The 24380-nt window shown below is 48.3% G+C and overlaps 1 protein-coding gene across 11 annotated transcripts in view; it reads left to right on the top strand.

Moving 5' to 3' along the window:
• Nucleotides 1-24380, top strand: part of SHANK3 (SH3 and multiple ankyrin repeat domains 3) — a 390020-nt gene that overhangs the window by 128227 nt on the left and 237413 nt on the right. For all 11 annotated transcript variants that reach the window (XM_080596421.1, XM_080596428.1, XM_080596427.1 and 8 more), the window contains one exon: nucleotides 11437-11776. In XM_080596421.1, coding sequence (XP_080452547.1) covers nucleotides 11437-11776 — 340 coding nt within the window. The remainder of the gene's footprint in view (nucleotides 1-11436; nucleotides 11777-24380) is intronic.

Raw genomic sequence — 24380 nt, forward strand, 5'->3', positions numbered from 1 at the left:
TGACACCAAGTTGAGTGGAGCAGTTGATACCAAAGAAGGAAGAGAAGTCATCCAAAGGGACCTGGACAGGCTGGAGAAGTGGGCCCATGTGAACCAGAAGAGGTTCAACAAGTCCAAGTGCAAGGTGCTGCACCTGGGTTGGGGCTATCCTAGACAGGAGTACAGACTGGGAGAAGAACTCATTGAGAGCAGCCCTGCGGAGAGAGATTTGAGGTTTCTGATGGATGAAAGGCTCGACATGAGCCAGCAGTGTGTGCCTGCAGCCCAGAAGGGCAACTGCATCCTGGGCTGCATCAACAGAGGAGTGGCCAGCAGGCTGAGGGAGGGGATCGTGCCCCTCGGCTCTGCCTTTGTGAGGCCCCACTTGGAGCACTGCATCCAGGTTTTGGGCCTCCAGCACAAGAAGGATTTGGGGCTGTTAGAACGGGTCCAGAGGAGGGCCACAACGACGATGAGAGGGCTGGAGCACCTCTCCTATGAAGAAAGGCTGGGAGAGCTGGGGCTGTTCAGCCTGGAGAAGAGAAGGCTTCGGGGAGACCTTGCGGCCTTTCATTTGCTTAAACGGGGCTTATAAAAAGGTTGGAGAAGGACTCTTTACTCAGGTAGATAATGATAGCACAAGGGGGAATTGTTTTAAACTGACAGAGGGGAGATTTAGATTGGATGTTAGGAATAAGTTCTTTACTCTGAGGGTGGTGAGGCACTGGCACAGGTTGCCCAAAGAAGCTGTGGATGTCCCATCCCTGGAGGTGCTCAAGAGCAGGCTGGATGGGGCCCTGGCAAACCTCATCTAGTCTGCGGCATCCCTGCCTATGGCAGAGGGGTTGGCACTAGATGATCTTTAAGGTCCCTTCCAACCCAAGCCATTCTATGATTCTATGATTTATTTTTGCATGGAGAGTTTGACAAGTTCCTCAAAATGATGCTGATGGGACAATAAATTTTAAGACCAACATGGCCAGTATTGTCACCTTGTGGTGAAAACTTGAACACTTGCACAATTCTGTGCAAACTTTTGCATAAGTTTCTTATGCAGAAAGTTTCTATTGTGGAGTATACTCTTACCCAACATACAAATTTGTGATTCTCTGTTACCTTGGCAAACTGTGACTAGCTTCTGTTTATTTATTTTCTTAGTATAGGTCAGCTTGACCAGCTTCTGAGCCTTTGCATGGCTTTATGTTGAACTCTTTCTGCTTTTTAACATTCCCAAAAAGCATGCGACAGTTTAACATTCTTTTTAGCAATGTTGACTGCATTCCAATGCATTTTTCCATAATAACCTTATGGATGAACAGACTGTGCTACCCTTTTTCGGGGACTGATATATCTAGTGGTTATGTTAGCTTTTCTGCTCACTGCATTGGTCTTGGAGCTTGTCTGTAGGTGGTTTGTGTCAGGAATCACTGGCCTGTTTCAGTCTCGCTGAAAGGAGCTCTTTTTCAAGGAACAGTTCTGTACTGTATAACCTACGTTTGTGTTTCCCAGCTGCTTTGTCTTACTTCAGGAAGTAATGAAATGTGTTCAGATGGTCCCATCTTAACAAATGTTAATTTGTTAACATTTGTTAACAAGAGATTCCACTGTGTCAGCACCCTCTCTCATATGCTATTGCACCAGCCATGGCATCACCTGCAGTTTTATTGCCAATGATCTGTGTTTGTCTATATGTCTGTGTGTATATATATATTGCCGTATATACATCCATATATAGAGAGGTCATTGGTAAAGGTAAAAATATAAATATTACTGTAGCAAGAACTGGCTTACTGGATAATATTGGAAACATTCCCAATTGTTGTTCTCCGTTAATGATTGATTATTTTGTCTTATTATCTGTGCGGTGGTTTTATTGTCTGTGTGGTGGCTTTACTGTGCTAGGCAGCTGAACACCACAACTGCTCTCTCACTCCCCCTCCTTAGAAGAGGAGGGGAAGAAGTAAAGGAAAGAACAACTCACGGATTGACATAAGGATAATTTAATTAAAGGGGAAAAATAATTATTAAGGAAAGATTATTATTAATTAAACAATTTAAAGGGATAAAAGGGAAAGGGGAAAATGGAGGGGGAAAGGGAAAAAAAACCAAAACAAGTAAAGGCTATGTGGAAGTGCAGAGGAAAGAAATTACTCTCCACTTCCCACAAATGAGTGATGCTTGACCATGTCCTTGAAGCAGGGCCTCAACGCACGTAGCCGGTGTTCGGGAGGACAGACGTTTTCGCAACGAGAGCCCACCCCTCCCCTCTTCTTCCTTTTTCCACCTTTTATTGCTGAGTGTGACATCATATGGTATGGAATATCCCTTTGGTTGGTTTAGGTCAGCTGCCCTGGTGATGTTTCTTTCTCACTTTTTTGCCCACCCCCTAGGAGGGTTAGAGGGAGTCCTGATGCTGTGCCAGCACTGCTCAGCAGCAGACACGACGCTGGTGCGATACCAGTGCTGTTCTAGCTACACGTGCAGAGCACAGCACTGTATGGGCTGCTGCAGGGAAAGTTAACATCCCAGCCAGACCCAGTACAACCTGTTAAAATCTAGTATCTTGACAAGTGGTAGCATGTAATCAATATCATTACAGTGAAGTCAACAGCTTCACCCAAGCTTATTATCTTTGTCAGTGAGCTTTGAGTTCTTAAAGCCATCTTGGGTGTTATAAATTAAATTCTCATGCTTTATTTTTCAATTGTTAAGTGTCCTGTTTCAGTGTTTCTAGTCCTTTCCTAGAAATGATATAAAGCTATGCTTTCTGTGGTTGTCTGAATAATCCCGCTGACCCTTTCAAAACTGCCTCCCTATCCACTGACACTTTTTAAGGAGTATTATAGATATAGGCCAATGATTCAGTGAGCTGTATGGCAAATTCTTTTGAACATTGCTGCAGAAGCTTTTGACCTGCTATTTTGAACGTACATAACTGAATAAACATCTGTTACTGCTATCCTCGGAATTGTGGGGGGAAGTTTTAACCTGTTTTATTTCTGGGTGCATTTTTGATGGTATGGAGGTATGTACAGGAATTATTTTCAAATATTAATCAGAAATACTTGTTTGATGCTTCTGATTTTCTGGTCATCACTGTTAATTTCATTGTGTCATTCCTGTAACGGGTCTATGCAGTTGCCAGGATTTCCTCTGTGGGGATTTGAGCAGTGGCCTGAGAGTCCAAGCAGGACTTTCAATGTTCTGAATGTGACAAGGAGAAGCAGAGGAATGAAAAATTCTTGCAAGGAAAATCTTCCGGTGATGATATGCATCAGGCTGATAAATATTGTCTGAAGAGAAAGGCTGACAATCCCATATCATGTACTACTCACAGGTGAATTGGCAGCACATTTGAGGACAGTTTGTAGGGAAAAGCTAGCAAGTTTGATTAAAATGTATTTTTAGCAGTTTCAATTTAAGTTTTACAAATGCAGAGAGAAATCTGTCCCCAGCTACATAGGGCTGACACCCTGAGTGGGATGGGGCAAGAGACCTGCACTGAGGTGGAGGAGTGAGGTAGGAGGGGGTAATTCTGAGGGGCTATGTCCAGGGATGGAGCATCACACGAGAATGGGTAATTGAGAGGCAAATGAAGATGACTGAAGAAATCATTAGAGGATAATTTTTTTTTTTTTTAATTAAAAGGGGCGGGGGGGAGGGGGACCGACTCCAACTCCTACCAGTGCACTGTTTCTCAGTACTGAGGTAAACTAGCAGTTACCTTGCTGGAGCTGAGCTGGTGGCTCTGGTCTGCCTGATCATTGTGTACTTCTCCTTTAGTTTTCATTCCTGGAAAAAAATACCTGAAAGGTCTCTTGGAGTAGCCTCTCTCTCCTGCATGGAAGAGAAGCCTGGGCGTCAATGTGCCACATGAGGGGAGATGCTATGCGCCTTCTTCGTTCTGCTTTGTAATTTTCCACTATTAAAATGTAAATGTGGCCTCTCAGCTTGGAACTGTGGAGACATTTGCACTTCGTGCTCTTTTGCTCTTTTACATGAATATTTAACATCAAGCCAGTAAATCTCTAAATAACCTCAGAGTGTTGATTACATTTTGGTTCATTAGCCTGAAGCTTGGGGTTGTTTGGAGCGTGGTCCAGGTGCCGCCCAGTGACAGTGCAGCATCTCAGGGCCCAGAACTCCTTTGGGAACCCTGGCTGCACCCCGCTCATACTGCACCTGAGTGGCAAGAGGCATTTTCAACCCAAGAGCCTTGCATTTCTCCTTGTGGAGGGCAAAAGCAAACACGGAAGTGTCAGATTAACCAGGCTGGCTGGAGCACGGTTGTGCTTCTTCGAGCAGCGCTGTCATGGTAACTGAAGTGATTCATTTTGCTGCGAGAAACCCAGTAAACACACTTTGATTAAACTCTTGAGAAGGTATAGAAAAGAATCTTCAAAGCTGATTGTATGAGCTGCACAAAGTTGTTTTTTGGTGCTTTTTTTTTTTTTTTTTTTTTTTTTTATTGCTCTCACTTCCCTCCCTTCCCCACTAGGAACAGTGGGTTTGGGGGTTGGGAAGAGGAAGCCTTTGCTAGAACTGGCTGCCTCACAGCAGGCTGAAACCATCCTGTCTCTGCACCTGGTCGCTGCAGCTCAGGCTCAGCAGTTTATTATTATTACCAGTTTCAGGTAGTTTGAGGTGCAGTGAGAAGCTGGCTTTGCTGCCTATAGAACTGGCCAAAGCATGCCTTGGGCTCCCCCAGCCTGGTCTTCCCACCCCCGCAGAGAACAGTGACCCCATCCCTCTGCCTGCGCTGGGCTCACTGCCCCGTTGCCGTCCACGTTGCTGTTGAGATAAGCTGGCTGGCAGGTTGGCCTGGAATCTGGGAGGTCATGCGTGATGTACTGGGGGCACGCTGTGGGTGGGGCCCAGGGGACAGGGTGGAGTGCCACCACCTTCTGGCACTGGGGAGTCCTTGGATCAGTGAACACACATCTAGTGTCCTGCAAGAGATCCCCAGCAGGAGAGACCTGCCAGCAGCCCTCTCCAGTCCTCCTTTCCAACTATCTTCTTTGCAGTCAAGAGCATGATTTCAGTCTCTTTTGCACTCGTATGACAGTGACTGGCAGGGAATGGGGCAGAGTTATGTCTCAGTGACAAGTTGGGGTTCACTCAGTGGATGCAGTGGGGCGAGCATCGTGATGGATACCTTGCTTAATGTGCTTCTGATCAGAAGACAACTAAGTTCTCTGTGAAGCTGAGTGACCCAATTATTTGGTTGAATGAGGCCGTGTCATAATGCTGGAGGTGGTTGGTCCTCAGGGTTAGAGACAGTGCAGCCAGGCAGGACCTCAGCATCCTCACTGGCACCTGTGTGGTAGCTGAGACCCTGCTGTCCCATAGGACAACCTGGCAGACGTGTCCTCTGGTGCTTTTAAGACAGTAAATGGGCCTGGGATTATTGTGCATTCTAGAGACCTAGATGTCGTTACACGTCATTTGGCTGTTGCAAGCTTGTGGCTGCTCTGTTTTTTTCTCTGTTAGGTAGCCAGAGCCTCTGAAATGTGCTGCTCAAAACAAAGAGTGACGGTTAATTCAGCATTTTCAGCCCTAGCACGAAGTTCTCTTTCACTCATCTCCCAAAGAAGTGCCGGGTTTCCCCCAGATTTTTGTTTTTGAATATGCAGGGCTCCCCCAGGGAGAGAAGTAAACAGCAAATCACATGTGACTGTTGTTGGTCTCTTGCTTAGGGCTCCTAGAAAAGTCCTTTTTATAAATAGCAGTAAAGGATCCCTGGTGATCTCCCAGTACTGAGTGAGGCTCTGCTGGAAGTGCAGCTCTCATCGAATCACAAAATCATAGAATATCCTGAGTTGGAAGGGACCCACAGGGATCATCAAGTCCAAATCCTGGCTCCACACAGGACCATCCAAAAATAAAGCCGTATGCCCGAGAGCGTTGTTCAAATGCTTCGTGAGCTCCATCAGGCTCAGTGACATGACCACTGCCCTGGGGAGCCTGTTCCAGTGCCCGATCACCCCCTCAGTGCCGAACCTTCCCCTGACACCCAGCCTGACCCTCCCCTGTCCCAGCTGCATGCCGTTCCCTGGGGTCGTGTCAGATGGGTCCCCAGAGAGCAGGGCTCAGCGCCTGCCCTTCTGCTCCCTCTGTGAGGAAGCTGCAGGCCGCCATGAGGCCTCCTCTTCTCTAGGCTGAACAAACCAAGTGACCTCAGCTGTTCCTCACACCTCTTGCCCTCGGGGCCCTTCACCATCTTTGCAGCCCTTGTTTGCACACTCTAACAATTTTATGTCCTTCTTATATTGTGACACCCAAAACTGCACACAGTTCTTGAGGCGAGGCTGCACCAGCGCAGAGTAGAACTGGACAATCACTTTCCTGTCCTCTGCACAGCTGCCTGTGCCACTGCCTCAAGTACACGGTGGCCTCGATCTTCTGTCTGCTGCAGCCCCTGGACATGTTCCTGGTACTTTTGTTGTCCTTGTGCCTGTGCCAAGTGCTGATTTTCCGCTGGACTTTCTTGTGCAAATAAGTGCACGCGTAGTACCCTTCAACACCAAACTGCCTCCACCATTAGCTCATCCATTTTGGGGTCCATCCCATGGATCTGCCTCAGCACACCTCCCCATGCAATGTGGGTATCTCTTCTGTCCTTTCTGCCATCTGGCCAACGCGCAATTTTCTCTCCCACGGTTCTGCCACATGCAACAGATTTTGTCTCCCTTGCTGTCTTCATCTCATTGCATAGCACAGCCAAACATGTTTTTGTATCTCTCTGAATATATCTAATTGCTGTTGTGAGAGCAGACCCAGGCTTGCGTGTATCTACGTGGCATAGCAGCCAGACTGACTGGAAGTAAGTCTGTGTTTAGATGAGGGCTCTGAAGAATCTCTGGAGTATCCGGGGAGAAAAGTCCTATATTGTTCATACAAGCAATAGGTGTGTTCCTTTGATTGCCATCCTCCCATGAAGCTGCCTGGATGTCTGCTCATCTGTGTTCTCAGTTAAAGCCAAGCTTTCCAGGCCAGGTGTCATCATCCCTGGTTCACTAACCTCTCTGTAGAAGCTGGTCTTGGTCCAGTTGCCTTCCCAGCTGCACAGCGACCCAGAAACGGGCAGTCTAGGCTCCAGAAGCTAGGCACTGAAGTTGGAGCAGGCAGATCTCTATCAGCAGTACCTCTGCACTGAGGCTCCCAAGGACTTTGCTGAGTCCCCTGAGCTGTCCTCTGTCCCGGGTCCAGGGGTATAGCTGCCTTGGCCAGGAGACATCAGGGTATGCTGGACACCCGAGAACCTAAGGAACTTCACACGGTATGCATGTGTGTCATATAAAAGGCTCTGCTCCTGTGATAGTATTGGAAGCAATTTTTTCACTTGTCGTCTGGACTTGTGACTCCCTTGCCCCTAAATTGCACTTTGGCAAGTGAAGTAAACTGTCTTGATCTCACCTCACGTGCAGTTACTGTGTGCTGGGGAACAAGTTAAAATTGGTCAGTGCAGGTATCTGCCTGTCTGTCAAGAGATTGCCTTTGCAGCTGTAATACCATTCTCGTAACACACTTCTAGAGTTAGTCGGGAAATCTTGGCTTTGCAGTCTATTATGTGACCTGGACAGCTTCTTATTTACTCCTGTAAATGCTATGTTATGCTGTAAGTCAGGGACTCTTATGCTTGATGTTATGATAAATGGATTAGTGAGTAGCAGAGTGGTCCTGGGCTTTTTTCTGCAGCCCTGCTGCTCTTCATCTCTGATGTAAATCTGAGACAGTGGTTGTGTTTTGCTCTGGTTTTAGAGTGGATTCTATAATTTTCGTGTTGGGAGTGAGCACTTTGCATATGTAAGGTGATGACTGCTCTTGTGGAGAGCGTGGAAATGGGTAACCAGGTGATTAATTTGACAGCCTAAATTAAAGAATTTACCCTGACCTGCGTCAGAAATTATAAAGTACCTTCCCTTACACCGGGGAGTCCTTGAGCAACCTGTTTGTGTCTCATTGCCTAATAACTGGTGCTTGCTGTGAACATCTCACAGTAAAGTCTGTACCACTCCACGTCTCCTGGAGTGATGTCCATGCTGGTTGCAGGGCAGGCTTCTGCTTCTTCTCAGTTAAGCTAAGGCTACCAGGAGCAGAGATTTCACACAGACTGAAAGGATCTCGTCAGGTGTGCTGCTTTGTTTACTTGCAAGATAAGTCACTGCTTTTCAATTTTTTTCCTCCTTTTCTCTTATGTTGAATGCTAACAATGTTTTCCAGTGTTTGTTTTTTTTTTTTTTCCAGATTATTGCCCTGATTTATTTATTTATTTATGTATTTTTCTCGTGAAGGACCATGCCTACTGCACAACTCTGGCCAGTCCTAGTTCAGTTGAGTAAAAACAGCTTGCCAACAGGATAGTTTTACAGTGAGCTTGTATGCAATTACTTCAACATACAGCAATGATTTTTTTTTCTAAGCTGTTAATATCTAGAAACTAATAATTAATTTATAAAGTGCACCAAAGCAAACCAGACTATCTCTTCTGTCTGAGGTTTTCATTGCTGTATTCTTGTTTTCCTCCTCCTTTTTTTTTTTTTTTTTTTTCTGGCTTTGGTGCCAAGACCAATGATGCCAAGTCCAGCCAGATAAAGAAGAGTGGTGACCACACTGATGCCTCGGCTGGGCTGTGGCTGCAGATCTGGTGCACTTGGTGACTGCTTCAGCCTCCTTGTAGTAAAGGATGAGGCCACGCGTGCGCAGAGGGAGCACAGTGCAGACTCAGCCTGACTGGCTGGTGCAGAGCTCCAGTAGCCCTAGCTGTCTGCAAAGGACTGACTGCTGCTCCTGGTTTTGTCCAAGACAGGCAAAGAGCTGGTCAGGCACATTCTTCTAGATCTTGATTTTTTCCTTGATATTTTCAGTCTAGCAAAGTTTAATATGGTGTGGTTCCAAACCTTGCATTTCTCCAGCTGTGACGTTGCCTCCTGATAGAGCACTTTTGAGATCACCTCTCTGGGGCTTTGCTGTTCCCCAGTTGAGATGTAATGAGCTCAGATTGACTCCGTTCCCGGCAGAGCTGCACTGAGTTTGTGTTTGGTTGACAGCCACTATGAGTTCACAGCCTTTTGCAGGTTACAGTCCCGTGATCACTGAGTTTCACCTATGTTTTGGGTCCCTGGAAGCACACCATGGGTGTACTCAATGCTATTTGCCTTGGCCTTCAGTTTGGAAATGTATTCAGACCACTGACTGATGTGCTTTCATCATTAGTCAGCATTCAGCACTTATTTTACTAAAAGTAATTCTGTCTGTTTTTTTTTTTCAAGAACTGTGCTTAAAGTGCATGGATTGCTTTGGTTTGAAAACAGGTATTGGAGACTAGCAAGGAACTTCCTTGCACTTCCAGTGACTATTTCCAATTTCTAATAATTTTTAAATCTGTCAGTTACTGTGACATGCATCCATTTAATATTTGCTTCTCTGATTTTTTAAAGTGGTTTTCTATGAGAGGTGATGTAGTACAAAATAAAATGTCTGGATGACACACAAACTCAGGCTGGCAGTCCTTGTCAGCCAAACATGTTCAGTGTTGCCTTTGAAAGGGTAGTGGTTAGCCCTGACTTTGGCTTCAGCTCAAGTGTATTGCATTGATGGGGCTGGCTACAGATTAGAGAGTCCTGTTTGCTACAGCCCTGCGGACTCCCACACACCTGAATCCACAGCACATTTTATGTGGCCTGGACCTTGCCTCTTTCCATCTGATATCTCTTGTTCTTTCTGGGTTCCCATTTTGACCTGTTTTTCCTGCGGGGTGCCCTGGATGCGAGGCACTTGCAGTGTTGCAGCTGTGGTCAGAGGTACAGAGACCTTGGTCTGGTGCTGGGCTGGGAGCTGGACTGAGTCGCTGCAGGGAGCACAGACACTGCCGGCAGAAATCCCCCAACACGTGGTTGGAACATCAGAGAACAAATGCATCGAGTTGCTATGACAACAAGAAGATTTACAGGATCCTGAAATTCTTGTACTTTGAACCTAAATTATTCCTCAGAAAAATATTGCAAGTGTGGCTGTGCAGCACAGCTGGAAAGTGCTTTGAAGGCATTCGGTCAGCGATTAAACAGGGTGAGAGGCCTTGCTAAATGTCAGGCAATGTCCTGTTCAGATACCTGGCCAGTCCCTTCCTCTGAAGCCCATTGGTTGTGATAGCTAAAGTGTGCTCAAGGTTCAGCACCCGTTTGCACACCAGGTACAAGTTACCTTGGAAGGAGTAGTCTTGGAAAGGTGAAGTTGTGCAGTCCCCTGTTAGCAGGATCACACCACTTCTGAGTATGCCTTTGAGCAGGAGTGCAGGAGAACTTTGTAGTGCAGGAGATCTCTGCAGTGCGCCAGATGGTGTGTTCTCAGTATCCCCTTGCTTTTGTCACTGAATTTGCAACAGCCTTGGTGGTCACGGCATGAAACCTGCCAGAGTTCAAGAAGTATTTGGACAATGCTCTCAGACATACGGTTTAATTTTTAGGTAGTTCTCTGCGAAGCCAGGGGTCAGATTTTTGATGGTCCTTGCGGGTTCCTTCCAATTTGGGATATTCTATGAAACAAGCAGATATTGTTGACTATGCATTCCCTGCTGAAGGCTGTCACAAATGTGAGGCAAACTTTAAGCATATTAAACTTCAGAATGAAAATGGATTCACTGAACAAACTTCAGGAAAATATGTCTTTCCTAACCTAAGTTCTGCAACACTCCAGCTCCACAGTGTGCATGTGCCATGTCGGCAGCAGAGCACTCATCCCTCTGTGCCTACAGGAAGTTTTCCATTTCCATTCCTCCTCCTTCTGCAGAGCTGCTGGCAGAAGCAGGAGTTGGCATCTCCAGGTGCCTTTGTGAGGTCTGGCTCTTCCAGACACTGGTAAGAGTCAGCTACAGGGTCAGGAGGGGCAGAGTGTAGCTGGTGTTTTATTCTGTACACTACATTTTTGAGGCTTAGAGATGGCACGTTCCTAAAGCTATAGATTTAGGCCTATTGTACCTCCAGAACAGAGGAGTAACTGGTGGCCAGGATCATGGCCAGTAACAGTGTCCTGTTTTGTGTCACCACCTCCAAACCGGAGTGGTAGCTGGAGGTGGGCTGGAAGCTGGTGGCCCTGACCCTCACCATCACTGTGTCCCCCCACAGGGTTCCTTGATGCTTTTCCAGACACTGCTTCCAAACTCTCCCCATGCTGCCATGCCATCCAACTTGCTGGCTCCACATGCTCCCAGGCCTGCAGATGTTCCCTGAGGAGAGCAGTGTGCTCTGGGTGTCTTGCTGGGATGGGAGCTGGAAGCAGATGGAGACACGTCCTCATCTGCTATGGCTGTTCCTGTGCTCCCACAGGGATGCTCATCCACTCCTGGCCTAGCTCTGTGCTCCTTCTCTGCCACCATCTTCCTGCCCCAGCGTGACCGGCCAACACCAGCTTTGTCCTGTGTGCCTGGTAGCTAATGCTGCTTTCCTGGCTCTTTTGCAGTGCCTTTCAGAGAAACTCCCAGCTACACAAAGCGGAGACGGATCCTCGGTGCCGGTGGCCTCGCTTCACCGCGCATGCTGCAGCGCTCGGCCAGCGACAACAACCTGAAGGCAGAGAGCCGGGCGTCCTACTCACCAGTGCCCTCGCTGCGCAGCCTGCCCCCCCAGCTGCTGGTGCAGATGCAGGAGGCTGCAGCAGGGGCCGGCGGTGGGGACGGCAGCCTGGCCAGCTCCAGCAGCACCCGCAGCGCCCACAGCCGCTCCCCATCCTTGCAGCGCGTGCAGGAGGAGAAGGAGGCCGACCTGCCCACGCTCCGGAGGAGCAGCCGTGGCAAGGCCAGGTAAGGGGCCAGGGGGAGGCAGATCAAGGCTGACTCGTGCCGTGGCTGTTGTGGGCATCAGCACCCATGGGAACCCCATACCCGCATGGAGCTGGGCGCCTTTGGGGCCCCGGGTGAGAAGCAGGGATGCTGGTGCAGCCTGGTACAGGGCTGCATCTCCCCACCCCAGCGCTGCAGGGAGCGGGGCTGTCCGGGACTTGGTGCGAGCACTGTGGGGGCTGTTTCCTTCAATCTGCTCCCCAGCCCTCAGTCTAATTTTGCGTCTCAGAAGGATGGTAAGTACATCAATTCCGTGTTGCACTTGTTGTTGCTATGACAATGAATGCATCTTGAAAACTAATACTTCGAGGTGGCATATTGCAGATAAGCCAACACCTAATGCATCCAGGCCGACTTGCGGTTATCGCTGCCTTCTGTGTCTACCTGCACAGGTGGTTGCTCTGTCGGATCCACTTGGGCCTGTGGGTGGCTGATGGGCACGGTCACCCTCTCACTAGTCAGCACAGGAAGGCATTCGTTGTGCTGCAGATGATTTCAGTGGCCGATGTGTGTGGGAGTGATTCTTGGTTCTCCTGCTGCTCCCCAGCCATTCCCTGGCCAAGTGCAATGTGAACTCCAGCTCTGAGACCACTTGTCACAGCTGGTGCTTACCTTTGAGTGGAAGTCAAGGCATGGACCCCGTTGCTGATATAGGGGGATAACTGCTAGCCATCTCGGACAGCAAAGACCTCCCTGAGGATAACTGCTTCTGGAGAGTGGTGGTTGACAAGGGTCCCTTTGGTGAGGACTGGGGTTCAGGCTTTGCTTCCCCAAGTCCTTTGTTAGAGAGGCAAGACTGACTGCAGCCATGTCTGGTGTAAAACAACATCTGCTCGAAGGGGCTAACAAGAAATTCTAATACTGTGAGGTCAGAGCAGGAGTTTGAAGAGCAGGTGCCAGGTCTGGGCTATGGTTGTGTTTACTGATGACCAGGAAATGGGTGTGAGCAGTGAAGAACCAGTCTGCAGATGACAGTTGTTTACATTAACTCCATACCAGAAACAGCTTTGAGGCCCTTTGAGGCGATTTAAAGAAATTGGGGAAAAAGAAACATGTTGGTGAATAAAAAATAATGAAAATAAATGCAAAATAGCTACTAAAAGGAAAAAAAATCAACCACTCAATTACCTGGTAGGATTCCTAATTAACAGTTTAACTTGGGAAAAGTTGCAGGTTGTTTTCTAAGGAGTGCATTGGAAACCTCTGCTCAACGTGCAGCTTCAGTACAAAATGCAGTGATATTAGATCACCTAAAGAGTGTGATGGATGATAAAGTGGAAAATGGTCTAACACCATGGTTAAAATCTATGATGACACCTTTGAGTGCTACGCACCAGTGTGGGCACTGCTAGTGAGTGAGAATAGAGTGAGTTGAAGGGTCTCAGAGATGCAGCAAAAATCATCAGGAATGAAAAAAACCTCTGCTTTGAAGAGAGATTTAGAAGAGCAGGATTGTTACCTTAGAAACGAGATGAATAGGAGGAAATATGTTAAAAATATTGGAAATACTGAACGATTTTTAAAAGGGAAATAGGGAACTTCTGCTTTTTTCATGGCACAAGGAAAAAGGAGTGTGCAATGAAATTAATGGCAAGCAAACTGAAAACCAGTACAAGACTGCTTTTTTTCCACCCTGCAGTTAGCTCTGGAATTCACTGCCTCGGGAACTTGCTAAAGCCAGAAGCACAGTATGTTTATAAAAGCATTAGGAGGCTGGTGTGGGTAAAATAATGCTATGGGATTTTATAATCAATAAGCTTTTGGAACTATTCTCAAAATTACCTGGAGCCCCGATGGCAACAAGGAGGAGGGGGCAACATGGTGAAGGCTCAGGCCTCCCCCAGCCAGGCCAGTTCATGGCAAGGGGCGCAGGAAGGCAGCCACCTCTCCAGTCCTGTTGCCAGCACTGTTGGAGCAAGCATCTGCCCCATCTTCTGTTTCCTGCTTGTGCAAATTTATACAGGATTGCTGTAATTGACTTAATTTTTCCTAGCCACATGCATTTTATAAAATGCATATAAAACCACATTTTATTCATTTTTTTGGATGTTTGTATCATTTTTTAGGTATAGGAGTATTGTGAGATTCATAGCACTGAGCTTGGGGCAAATGAAGCTCACACATGCAACCTATGTGCTCAACACCTTGTACATGCTGGTCATGTCAGAGCTGTCAGGATCGTACAGAGGTGGTAACGTGAGAAACGCAAGATGTTAAGTCAAAGGGGCAGAGAAGAAATGGGTGTTGAGTCAGGCAACGGGATCCGAGCCCGACAGCCACTCTCACGCGTTGCTTTGTGTTCCCTCTGTTGGACAGGGCTCAGCTGCCCCAGGCTGTGAGCAGGGCAGGGTGAAAGGGACATTCCCGTGCAGGGCTGGTGGTGCCTGCGGCAGGGCAGCAGCGGTGGGGGTGAGCAGCCGAGGAACCGCGGGGGCTGCAGAGCGTGGCCGGCGTGGTTCCAGCATGGCACCACCCTCATCCCAGCTGCGAATGCCAGGCCACGGTGCCAGCAGTGCCGTGTGCCCCTCCCTGCGGTTGTCCCCACATCACCACCACCCCTGTGAGATGGCTGGGGAGGCTGGGTGGGTGCTGATCTCCAAATTGTATTACCTGATATTAAGTTATATAGAAATTTGCACGCACCACTGCTGTTCAGTATGAAGCTATGTGCTAACTAGTGCTTAGAGCAGCTAATTAATAGCTGTATTTTGTTTGACCCAGTATTTCTTTCACTTGTTTGGCCTTACCGCTCTCCCAGTCAGTTCCTAGTGCGTTTGTTTGACAGCTTTTATTTACTCCGGGACTAGGGAACAGCAGTGCGGGGATCCCTAGCTCATCTGAATACTCAGTTCCAAGTGATGTTTTCTTTTCCAACAAGAAAGCCTTTTCTTTGTAGTAAGTGACAAGACATCCATAAACACATGCAGTCCTCATGCATCTTCCTTGAAAAATCTTGCAGAAAAATTGATTTTGGGTCAGATTTTTATCAGAGTAAATACTAAGAAAATTCAATGCCTTCAATGTGTGCCCTGAAATTCTTTATTCTGAGGGAGAAGACTGCCAGCAAAACTCTGATTGTTTTGCAAATATATTCAGGATGGCAAAGATAATTTAGATAAAGCCTGGTTTAGCTTTAGTGTTTCATATTTTCCAGGAGTGATGCACGCAAGCACCTTGAGTGCCCGTGGGCTGGCCAGCAGTGCTGGCATTCAGCTGTGCTGGAAGCAGCAGCAGTTGTTGACCCGTGTTGCTCTTGAGGCTTCGGCCATGCCAATGACTTTGGTGGCTGAGTTCTCCGATGGTCCATGGGTCTCCTCACGTGGAGGCCTGCAGGAGGCTGAGGCCCTGGTCAGCTGGGGAGGCTGAGCAAGAGCACACCTCTGGCCCTGGAGGACAGGTGCGTGTACGTGTGTGGGGCAGACCTGAGTGATGCCAGAGGTTAATCCACCTCGGTGTGGCTTGGGACAGACTTGCTTGGCATGTCTCAAATGCCTTTTGGTGGTTGGCTACCCTTGAGCTAGCAGCCTGCTGCTGGGAGCAAGCTGGGGGGCTCAGGGGGGGCGGTGCAGAGGAAGTTGCTGATGCAGTTTTCTCTGACCCCAAAAGTCCTGGTGCAGGTCCCCAGGGGGAACAGAGAGAACTAACAAGAAGGGTCTAACACACAAACCTGTGTGACAAATCCAGCCTGGTCACAGGAAGCCCCAGAGACAGATGTGCCATGGGCTTTCCTCTTCCCTGTGTCCATCTGTCCTCACCACTAGGGAGGTTTCTCACGCCGGATACTTCTCCTGGCTCGTCATGCCATGCTGAATCTCGGTATGGGGAACACCTTGCTTGCGTCCCCCTTGCAGCAACTTTGTGCACACTGAAGACTGCTTGCTGTGTTTTCCTCAGTGTCACCTCTCCTTTCGGCTGTTGACCCCCGTTGCCTTGCCTTTCCCTGTGGCTTTCCCTCTGGCTTTGCCATTGCTCCTCTGCAGCCTGCTGTCAGCCCAATTCCTTGCTGACAGTGCGGTGCCCAGAGCAGGTGCAGGACAGCAGAGGAGTGCAGCAGCAGAATCACATTGCATGTTTTTCAGGCTGTGGTTTTGATAGCTCGTAATACTGCGTTTTATGAAATGGTGTGATGTATGACTCACATTCACCGTGTGATAGCCTCCACTTTTTTTTCCTCCTTCAAAACCCACTACATATCAAGTGTTTCCCTATCTGAATCCTTTTGCATCTGATGGCTCCTGCATAGATTTAGTACCTTCAGTTTATCAGGATCCATATAAATCCTAGCCTTGTTCTTTGCTGGACTTTGGAATATTTGGCAGGCCCTTTGCACTACCTGTAGATTTGTTAAGGATCTTCTCCAATCCATCATTCCTTTTTCTAAAGGTGACCCCAACCTAGGGTAGCCCCTTCGTAACCCCTTGGAACCTCCCCCCACCTGGACCATTGGCAAAGCACCAGGGCAAGTTCTCAGTCTGATCTCAGCCATGTTTCCCAGGGCAGCTGTGGAACAGGGGGGAGAAGCCAAAGGAAAGCATCTGACTGTGTCTTGGTTGCCAGCACCTCTCACGGTCTGTCCTTGACAAATCCCTTCTTACTGTTACTGCATCACTTCCTCCTAGACAAGTAAAAATATTTTGGCTTGTTTTGTTGTTTTTGTTTTTTTTTTTCATTTTTTTTCCATGAACTGAAGTTACAGCATTTTAGCTCTTATTTTTTCTGCTTTTTGGCAATTTGCTATTTTCCATGCTTTTGGGACATGTTCTATATAATGTGAGCCTTCAAAGATGAGCTTAAGTGTTCTTAGATTGCTTCAATCTGTTCTTAAACTTCCTAGTAGATGTATAGTCAGGCTTATCCACATATTCTTAATTAATTTCTGCTTTTGGTTTCCAGGTGAGATCTTACCTCTCTGCCTCTGAAAAGATACACATCATTTCACGGTTGATCTTTGTATTAAAGACTGATTTAAAGACTAACAAATATTAAGTACATTGGTCTTTTTAGTTTCATCCATTTGAAGTTTACCATCTGCAGTTACCCGAGAGAGCACCAACAATTACCAGCAATTCCTGGGATCTTTTTTTTCGCTGTCAGTGTATTTACAGAACGATTTCTTGTTTTTCTTGCTTCTCTCCATAGGGACATTTCTTTCCATGCTTGTGTCTTCTGGATTTCTGTTCTTCTGTGTGTGTGATAGCAATCACTCCTGTTTCTCTCCTTTCCTACCTCTCTCCTTCTTTCCGTGAACACTTACCATTTTGTGATCATTCCTACCAATGTTACCTCTGCCTTCATCTTTTCAGCCACTTGGAATCAAAGTGCTTAACAAGCCACTATATCTTTTTTTCTGCACGTTCTCTATACAAATAAATTGTCACGAATATAGTCCAAGAGCTTTCTGGACAGTCAGTGTCCTGCTCCTTACCTGGGAGATCTCCAGATAAATGCCATCTCTTATTATCCCTGGGTCCCCTAATCTAGCATCAGAGGGGCATAGCAAAAGACACCATACAGGATCAGAATGGATATTTGCCAAGCCCCGTGTCGTGGCTGATGGCTGCCCATGGCATATGTTTAGAGAGCAGGACACGTGCTGAGAAAAGCGGGGATTGTCCTACATGTTCTTTGAAATACCTTCTGATTTGGTCCTGTCTGTGAGCATCTCTGAAAAAGGAAATGTGAATTGCTAATGTGTGACTGGCTGCTGTGTGGACAGAGAGTTCCGCGCAGAGTGCTGTTCAGAGAGACTCTCCATGCAGACTGCAGTGAGCTCACTACTCTTCAGCTGCAAGTAAATAGAGAGAGCATCCTTTCCTAGCACCTCCCCTGAAGATTCTTGGAGCTTTGCCACATTGAACAAATATCCTTCTGAAATTGCTAAAACTGCAGTTATTGCATCAACCACAACCTGGGGATTTTATTTCTAATATTCTTGACCTCTCCTTGGGTGGTTTAATAAAATAAATGCCTTGTCCCTATTTCTCTCTCTCTCTTTTTTTTTTTTTTTGTATTATTACTTTTAACAGTTTGAACTGATTTTTCTATTCCCAAGCCTTTTTTTTTTCTCAGTAATGTGAGTGAGATCTTTGCCCTAACTGCTAAGTCACTGGTTTATTTGTTTATTTATTTATTAAATGCCTTAGACAATTTGTTTTACCTTCCTGACTTCTGAAAGGGTTAGAGCCATTTGATTTGTTCTACCTGCATCAGGGATTTGAGAAGAAATTGCCACAATCTGTTTCATTCTCTCTTCTGTGTCTTGGTTTTCAGCTTGTCAGCATCTGCTAATTTGAGTCCCTCTGCTTCTCAGCTGTAGCATGTCTCCCTATTGCAGCAAAAATAATTCCCTGGCGGTGCTAGGGAACATGAAGGTCTGTGGTGCAAAGGCCACTTCTCTGGATTCTCCTAGGGTCTCCAGGCTGCTTCAAGTGCTTCTGCGCTGTTTGCAGCACAGCTGAGCACCAAGCAGTACAGCAATACTGGTGCTGTGCCTGACACTCCTGGTATGATGTTTTATTTTGAGGTGGAACAGTGAAGAACTGTTAGGGGATCAATTGTGAAACAAAGTTAGGGGATCTCTTGCTCATAGTATGGCACTGTAGTCTAAGGCAAGTCCTTGTTCTGGAACAGTGGACCAGTAAGGAATTAGATGGACAGTGCTTCTTGAAGAAACATGCAATGAGAAGGACTGTGAGTCCCCAGCTGTCTGACTGAACACCTTGTGCAGGAAATATGGGGTGCTTGCAGAGGAGTTACAGACCTGCAGAATAATTAAAATCGGAAGGAACGTCTGGAGGACGTCTGAAGGAACATCTGGTCAAACCCTCCCATTTAAGGAGAAAAGAAAACTCAAAAAACTTGCTGGTAAAACAGTGGGAAGGGCCTAATCTGATCCCCTGGGGATGCTCCTGCCCCTTGCCAGGGGCTCCTGGCTGTGCAGCTGAGATGGGGCTCTGGGTGCAGGAAGCCTGGTCGGGGCCAGCCCCAAGGCTGGGAACCAAGGTCAGGATGCCATCACTGGTCCTGAGCCGTGCCGTGGGGTGCTGGTGCCTGGTGTGCCCAGGGACCTGCCTGGCACTCCCAGCATCACTGTCTGCCAGCCTGGCATTTTCCCCCACAGGACATGCCCTGTCCAAGAGGCTGGTGCCTGCCCTTGCCCCAAGCTCCCGTCTCACCAGTCCTTGGGGGCAGCTGCGGCAGGACCCCCCTGCAGACCTTGTATGCACGCCGGTGCCAGTTCCTCCCCCACCCGCCTGTGGCAGAATCGTAGGATCATAGAATAGTTTGGGTTGGAAGGGACCTTAAAGATCAACTAAATTCCAACCCCACTGGCATGGGGACCCCTCTCATCAGCCCCAGCTGCCCAAAGCCCCGTCCAGCCTGGCCTTGAACACTTCCAGGGATGGGGCATGTCCTTCTTGTGCTGGGGGTCCCAGAGTTGAACTCGGTGCTCCAGGTGGGGTCTCAGCAGAGCAGAGTAGAGGGGGGAAAATCCTTTCCCTGGCCCTGCTGGCTCTGCTGCTTTTGGTGCAGAACTGCCGCCGGGGAGAAAAACAGTGCAATGGCAGCTTTTCTTCTCAGGACAGAGTCTCTCCTTAAACGTGCAAGTAACTGCTTGCACCATGAGACGTTTCTGAGACATGCTGCTCCCCTCAATGTCTGCCAAGCTGCATCTGAAGTAACTAGGACAGACACCTTTTAAGTTTTGATAAACTAAAAGAAAATCTGAGCAATATTCAAGTAAGATTACCTCCATGCCAGGCTTGTTTGTCTCTGTAATAGCTTTTTCTGTTTGCGTTGAAGTTCCCATAAGGATATATGCTGTCAATTTGGTACACCAGTGAATCTTCAGGAATATTTATTTTAGTTGGGCAAAATTAAAATGGGACTAGATGCGAGGAGCTGAGCTGCCCTGCAGAGTGCTTTCCTCTGATGGGGTGCAAGCGCCTACACTGCCTCCAGGACTAGAGGGCCAGAGGCCACCCCCGTGGCAATTGCCCTGGCTGTCATCCAGGGCCTTCTTACAAAACTCTGCAGCAGTGCAAAGAGAGTGAGTGATGCATGCAGCCCTTACAATAAAGAAGACTCGCTATCTGAATAAATAGCAAAGCATTTTGATAGGCTTTCCTGCTTTCTGTTGGTTAAAACATTACATTTTATATCTGAAAACTGTGCTGCAAGATTTCCGAAGTGGTGCAGGATTTACAGGACCCTCATGTCGAGCTCTTCTGCTCCAGGTGGGCTGGAGCGCCTGGCAGTGGAGGAGGGCCTTGGCGTGATGGTACTGCAAGGAGAAACAATGGGGAGTGTAAAATCTGACACAGCACTTAGACGTGGCAGTGAGGTCTGGACTGTTTGACACAGTGTTTGCAAAGGTTTTGCAGCTTAAGGAGCTGAAGTCTGAATGGCTGGAGTAATCCAGGTGAGCGGTGGTGGGGACAAGGCGCTGAAGCCTGGGGGTGCCAGTGTAGAAGTACTGCTGAAGCCCAGTGGTGGGGTGGCTCTTCAGCAGGGGAAGGGCCTGGCGGTGCAAGCCAAACGCTCTGGTGCCCCAGTCTGGGAGTGCTGGGGGCCGGCTTACGCTCTGTTGGTGACCACCACCACCGCCCCCCGGGACCCCTGCCTCCAGAGCACATCCGAGGAGAGGATGCACGTTGCCCTTGTGCTGCCTGTACACCGAGTTACAGAAATAGCCACACTTCAGAAAATGTGGAATAGTGAATGACAACAGTTTTACCAGGCTCAGCATCTTGAGGAAGGCGAGAAACTGAAAACACTTGCCATGCCAAATTCTGAAGGGGAATTTCAAAAAGATGACAGAAGTTCACCAAAAAGGCCTGAAAAATCAGAAGCAGTAGTATCCTTAAGGGCAATACAGGAGGTGCTGGAGCAATCCAGCTGGAGCTGCACAAGGCAGGACCTTTGGGAGAGGAGCTCATCAATATGGGAATCTGGCTGCCTGCAGTAGGGCTAGGAAACTCTCTGAGAGGAAAGGGACGACTGGAAATGGGAATCTGCGTCTAGGGAAGACAGCATGACCTGCCAGGAGCAAGGAGGAGCTGTCTTCCCAAAGGAGACTTTTGTGTAGACTCTGTTTTTCACCTATGGTGAGGGTCCTGGTGCACAAGACAGGATGGAAAGCATCTCAAAGGAAAATTCCTTTACTGACCTCTCAACCCTAAATTGCCAGAAAAATAAAGATTTGGGAAGAGAAACTGTGTCATCCTGAGCAGCAAGAGTACTGTGATGGGAAATGTCAACAGCAGGTGGTGGCTACGTGAGTGGAGAGTGGCTTAAACTGACGGGGATTTGAGTTTCACCAGTCCAAAACGTTGAAACGCGACACTATAAATAATACAGTGATGTACAAATAATGCATTAGAGTGTGTGTCCCCTCCTCAGCTTTTTGATCTTGTTGATAGTGCAGGGCTGTGAGCAGCAGGATGGGTGCAGGAGATGAAGAGCAAAGGCCAAACTGGAGATGGGCATGGGAAATGCATCAAGAGGGTGAAGCCAAGTGGACTGCTGACTGGAGCCAGTGATCAAGGGTTGTTAGAGCTTTCATTAGGTTTCCTCTTGTACGAGGTTAATATGGAAACTAGGCACTTATGGTATGACGCAGAGCAACTTTGTTCTAAGAGGTTCATCTGGATTGCTACAGCCATTCAGACCTAAGAGAAAAGGAATTATCTGCATTAAAAATGAGCCATGACACAGTAGTGATGTAGCAAAAAAATCACACTGCTGTTAAAGTCAGGCTGGCAGCCTTTCAATGAGGTATGGCAGCCCATCCTTGGACCTGCGATGGAGGCTTTTCCTGGCACTGATCTCGTCCCGACCCAGCTGTGGGCACGCTGGGTGACAGAGCTACTTCCTCGCAGGGACAGCAGGGAGATGCCGCTGCGAGCAAGTCACTCCTGGCTTCTTCCCGGTTCCTCACTCAGGACAGCCCGAGATGCGTGGGCCCCTGCAAACCGTCCATAGCTGGTCTTTGTGCCTCCCGTGCGCTGATTCTCTGCATTGCTGATCCCCAGCTTGGTTATTTTATACTGGAGGAAACTGTAAGACTTCAAAGTTTGATGGAGGGTGTAGATAAATACAGGCAAATACATACTGCAAGGAAGAAATTCAGACAGCCTCTACATTTTACTGGATTTTAAATTAACTGCAGTCCCACAGGCTTCCTTGTCAGTGCTGCCATGAAAAATTGCTGCTTTTTTTGGTGAGGAATCACTCATTAAAATACAGAACAAAACATCAGAATTTATAAAATGAGGTAGAAAATAATGCCAATAATAAGACAACACTGTTCCGTCACTCGGTGGGGCATTGCTGTCCGGCTGCAGTGCGCAGTACTCGTAGCCCTGACCCAAGGAGGGGCACCAGCAGAGCAGGGGGGAGGCAGCGGAGCTGCTGCTGCAGGGCTGCGAGTGGGCAGCCGCAGGCACCGGGCAGCCGCGGGGCCACAGCGTTTGCCCAGTGAGGGCGATGCCGCAGAACGGGGGAAGCAACATTTAAAGCTACCAGAGATTGTTCCTTTGCATCTAGTTAAGCCGTGCAGCTCCCTCAGCTTCCTTTCTCACAGTCACTTCATTGTAGTTACTGCTTGTTGCGATTTGCACCTTGTGATTTGCACTTGTCGTTTGACCGTCAGCTGATGGGTGAGGAGGCCGTTTTCTTGGGGCTGGCTTAGCGCCACGTGCAGGGTCTGAGTGGAGGCACCCACGCCTCTCCCACAGGCAGGCGCCTCCCATGGATGTCCTGGCTGCACCAGAGAGCCACTAACGTCCTTCCCGGCGCCCCACTCTGCCATTCCCTGCGATGTTGCTCTCCCAGCTGAGCTTTTCAGTCCACGGAATATTTCTGCTCAGGGTTGTCTTTCTTTCCTCTTTTAATTTTTTAAGGAGCGTCTGCCTTCAGCTGCAAGGTGTCAGTGTAAGAGCTCCTCAGTCCCGACTTGCCAGTTGTGTGTTCTGCTAACGGACTCGCTAAGATTATTTTCAATACCGACTTCATTCCTCTAGCGGAAGGCTGGCGGTGTGAAGGCACCCACCCTGCAGACACAGCCCCACTGCCCTCCTCATGCCTGTGGCATGCTGCAGGTCTGGCCATGCCTCTGGGCCCACGCAGGTTTGGGGAGGGGATGTCCTCGCAAGACCCGGGACCAGTTTCAGCATCGATGTGCTTTTCTGGCAGAATGAGAGCAACCGTGTGGCCGTATGGCTCAGACCAGCAGGCCAGGAGCAAAGGCAGTGGCCTGAATGTGAATGAGCTCTGCGACGCTCTGCAGGCACGAGCAGCCCGCCCATCCTCGCCAGGGACCTGGAGAGCAGACAGAAATGTAAAGCGATTTGAGCAGGTGGCCGGTGCTGTCCCAAGTGAAGGTTTACTAAGAAAGAAGCTGCTGTTGCAGTAGACAGTCAGATAATTCGGTTTTCTCCTCTGATGCAGTGCCTTGGTGCATGCTGGGCTAGTTCCAGTGATGTATTTTCTGGATAGCAATGTGTCATGTCTCTCAGCTCACAGCTATCTACATGTTCTCTGTGCATCCAGCTGCTTTTCCCAAATATGATAGTACAATAATGTTTTACAGCATCATCAAGATGTGATCTCTGAGCGCTTCCCACTGGGGGAGTAAGTTAATACTCTTGACTTCAGCCCTTGAATTTCAGGACATGGCAGAATCGCTGTGTTTTGCTCCCATCTCGGAGACCCTTGCAGTCCCAGCTGCAGGTGATGTCCCTTTACCCTGCTGCGATAACTTTCTCTCCCTCATTTTCAGCCTCTTGCTGCCTGTCTCTGTGCATTTACCTCCTGCATTGCCTGCCGTCCGTAGCACCGGCTCTGTGCCAGCCCAGCACCGTGCTTTTTGGTGCTGCACCTGCGGCCGCTGCCCAGTGTGCTTCTGTTAGCGCAGGGCAGCAGCCTGGATGTCGCTGCAGCCAACTTGAGAGGCTTTGCCCGCTATGCAGATTCTGCCAGAAACTAACAGTCTGTTTGGCAATGTAGGGGACAGGATAGTAAGTAGAAGAGAAGATATCCCCGTGCCTTTATCAATCAGCGGCACAGTCTTGTCTGAACATTGTGAGTGCTGTCAGGCAGCCTGCTTTGAACAGAGCTGTGCAGGGTGAAGGCAGAGACAAATGCAGCAAATAAGGATTGGCTGGAGGTGCTCTCTTTGTATGCAGAGATGTTGGAAAGAATGGGATTGTTACTGCAGAGGCAGGATTAAATAAGGAGGATGTGATTTAACATCATGGTTGGTTTGGAGGAGCCATAAAATATATAGTCTGTTTTGAGCAGGGTCCCATTTGTAATCGTGCCCTCCCCACGGTGATTCACTAGCATTTCTCACAGCACCACTGTTCCTTTAACTAACAGGTACGCGTGTATTTATAGATGATAGACGAGCAGGCAGGTGGAGCAGAGGCCGGTCAATACTGAACATGGTGCCAAAGGGGGATGCGTTCTTCAGCAGGGAGCACTCCCTGCTTCGCAGACACTGCAGAGCCTGGTGCCCAAGGTGTAAGGATGCTGTGCAGGATGTCAGCAGGTGATTTCAGTT

Source organism: Anser brachyrhynchus (assembly GCF_964034855.1).
Source record: "Anser brachyrhynchus genome assembly, chromosome: 1".
Classification (NCBI taxonomy): domain Eukaryota; kingdom Metazoa; phylum Chordata; class Aves; order Anseriformes; family Anatidae; genus Anser; species Anser brachyrhynchus.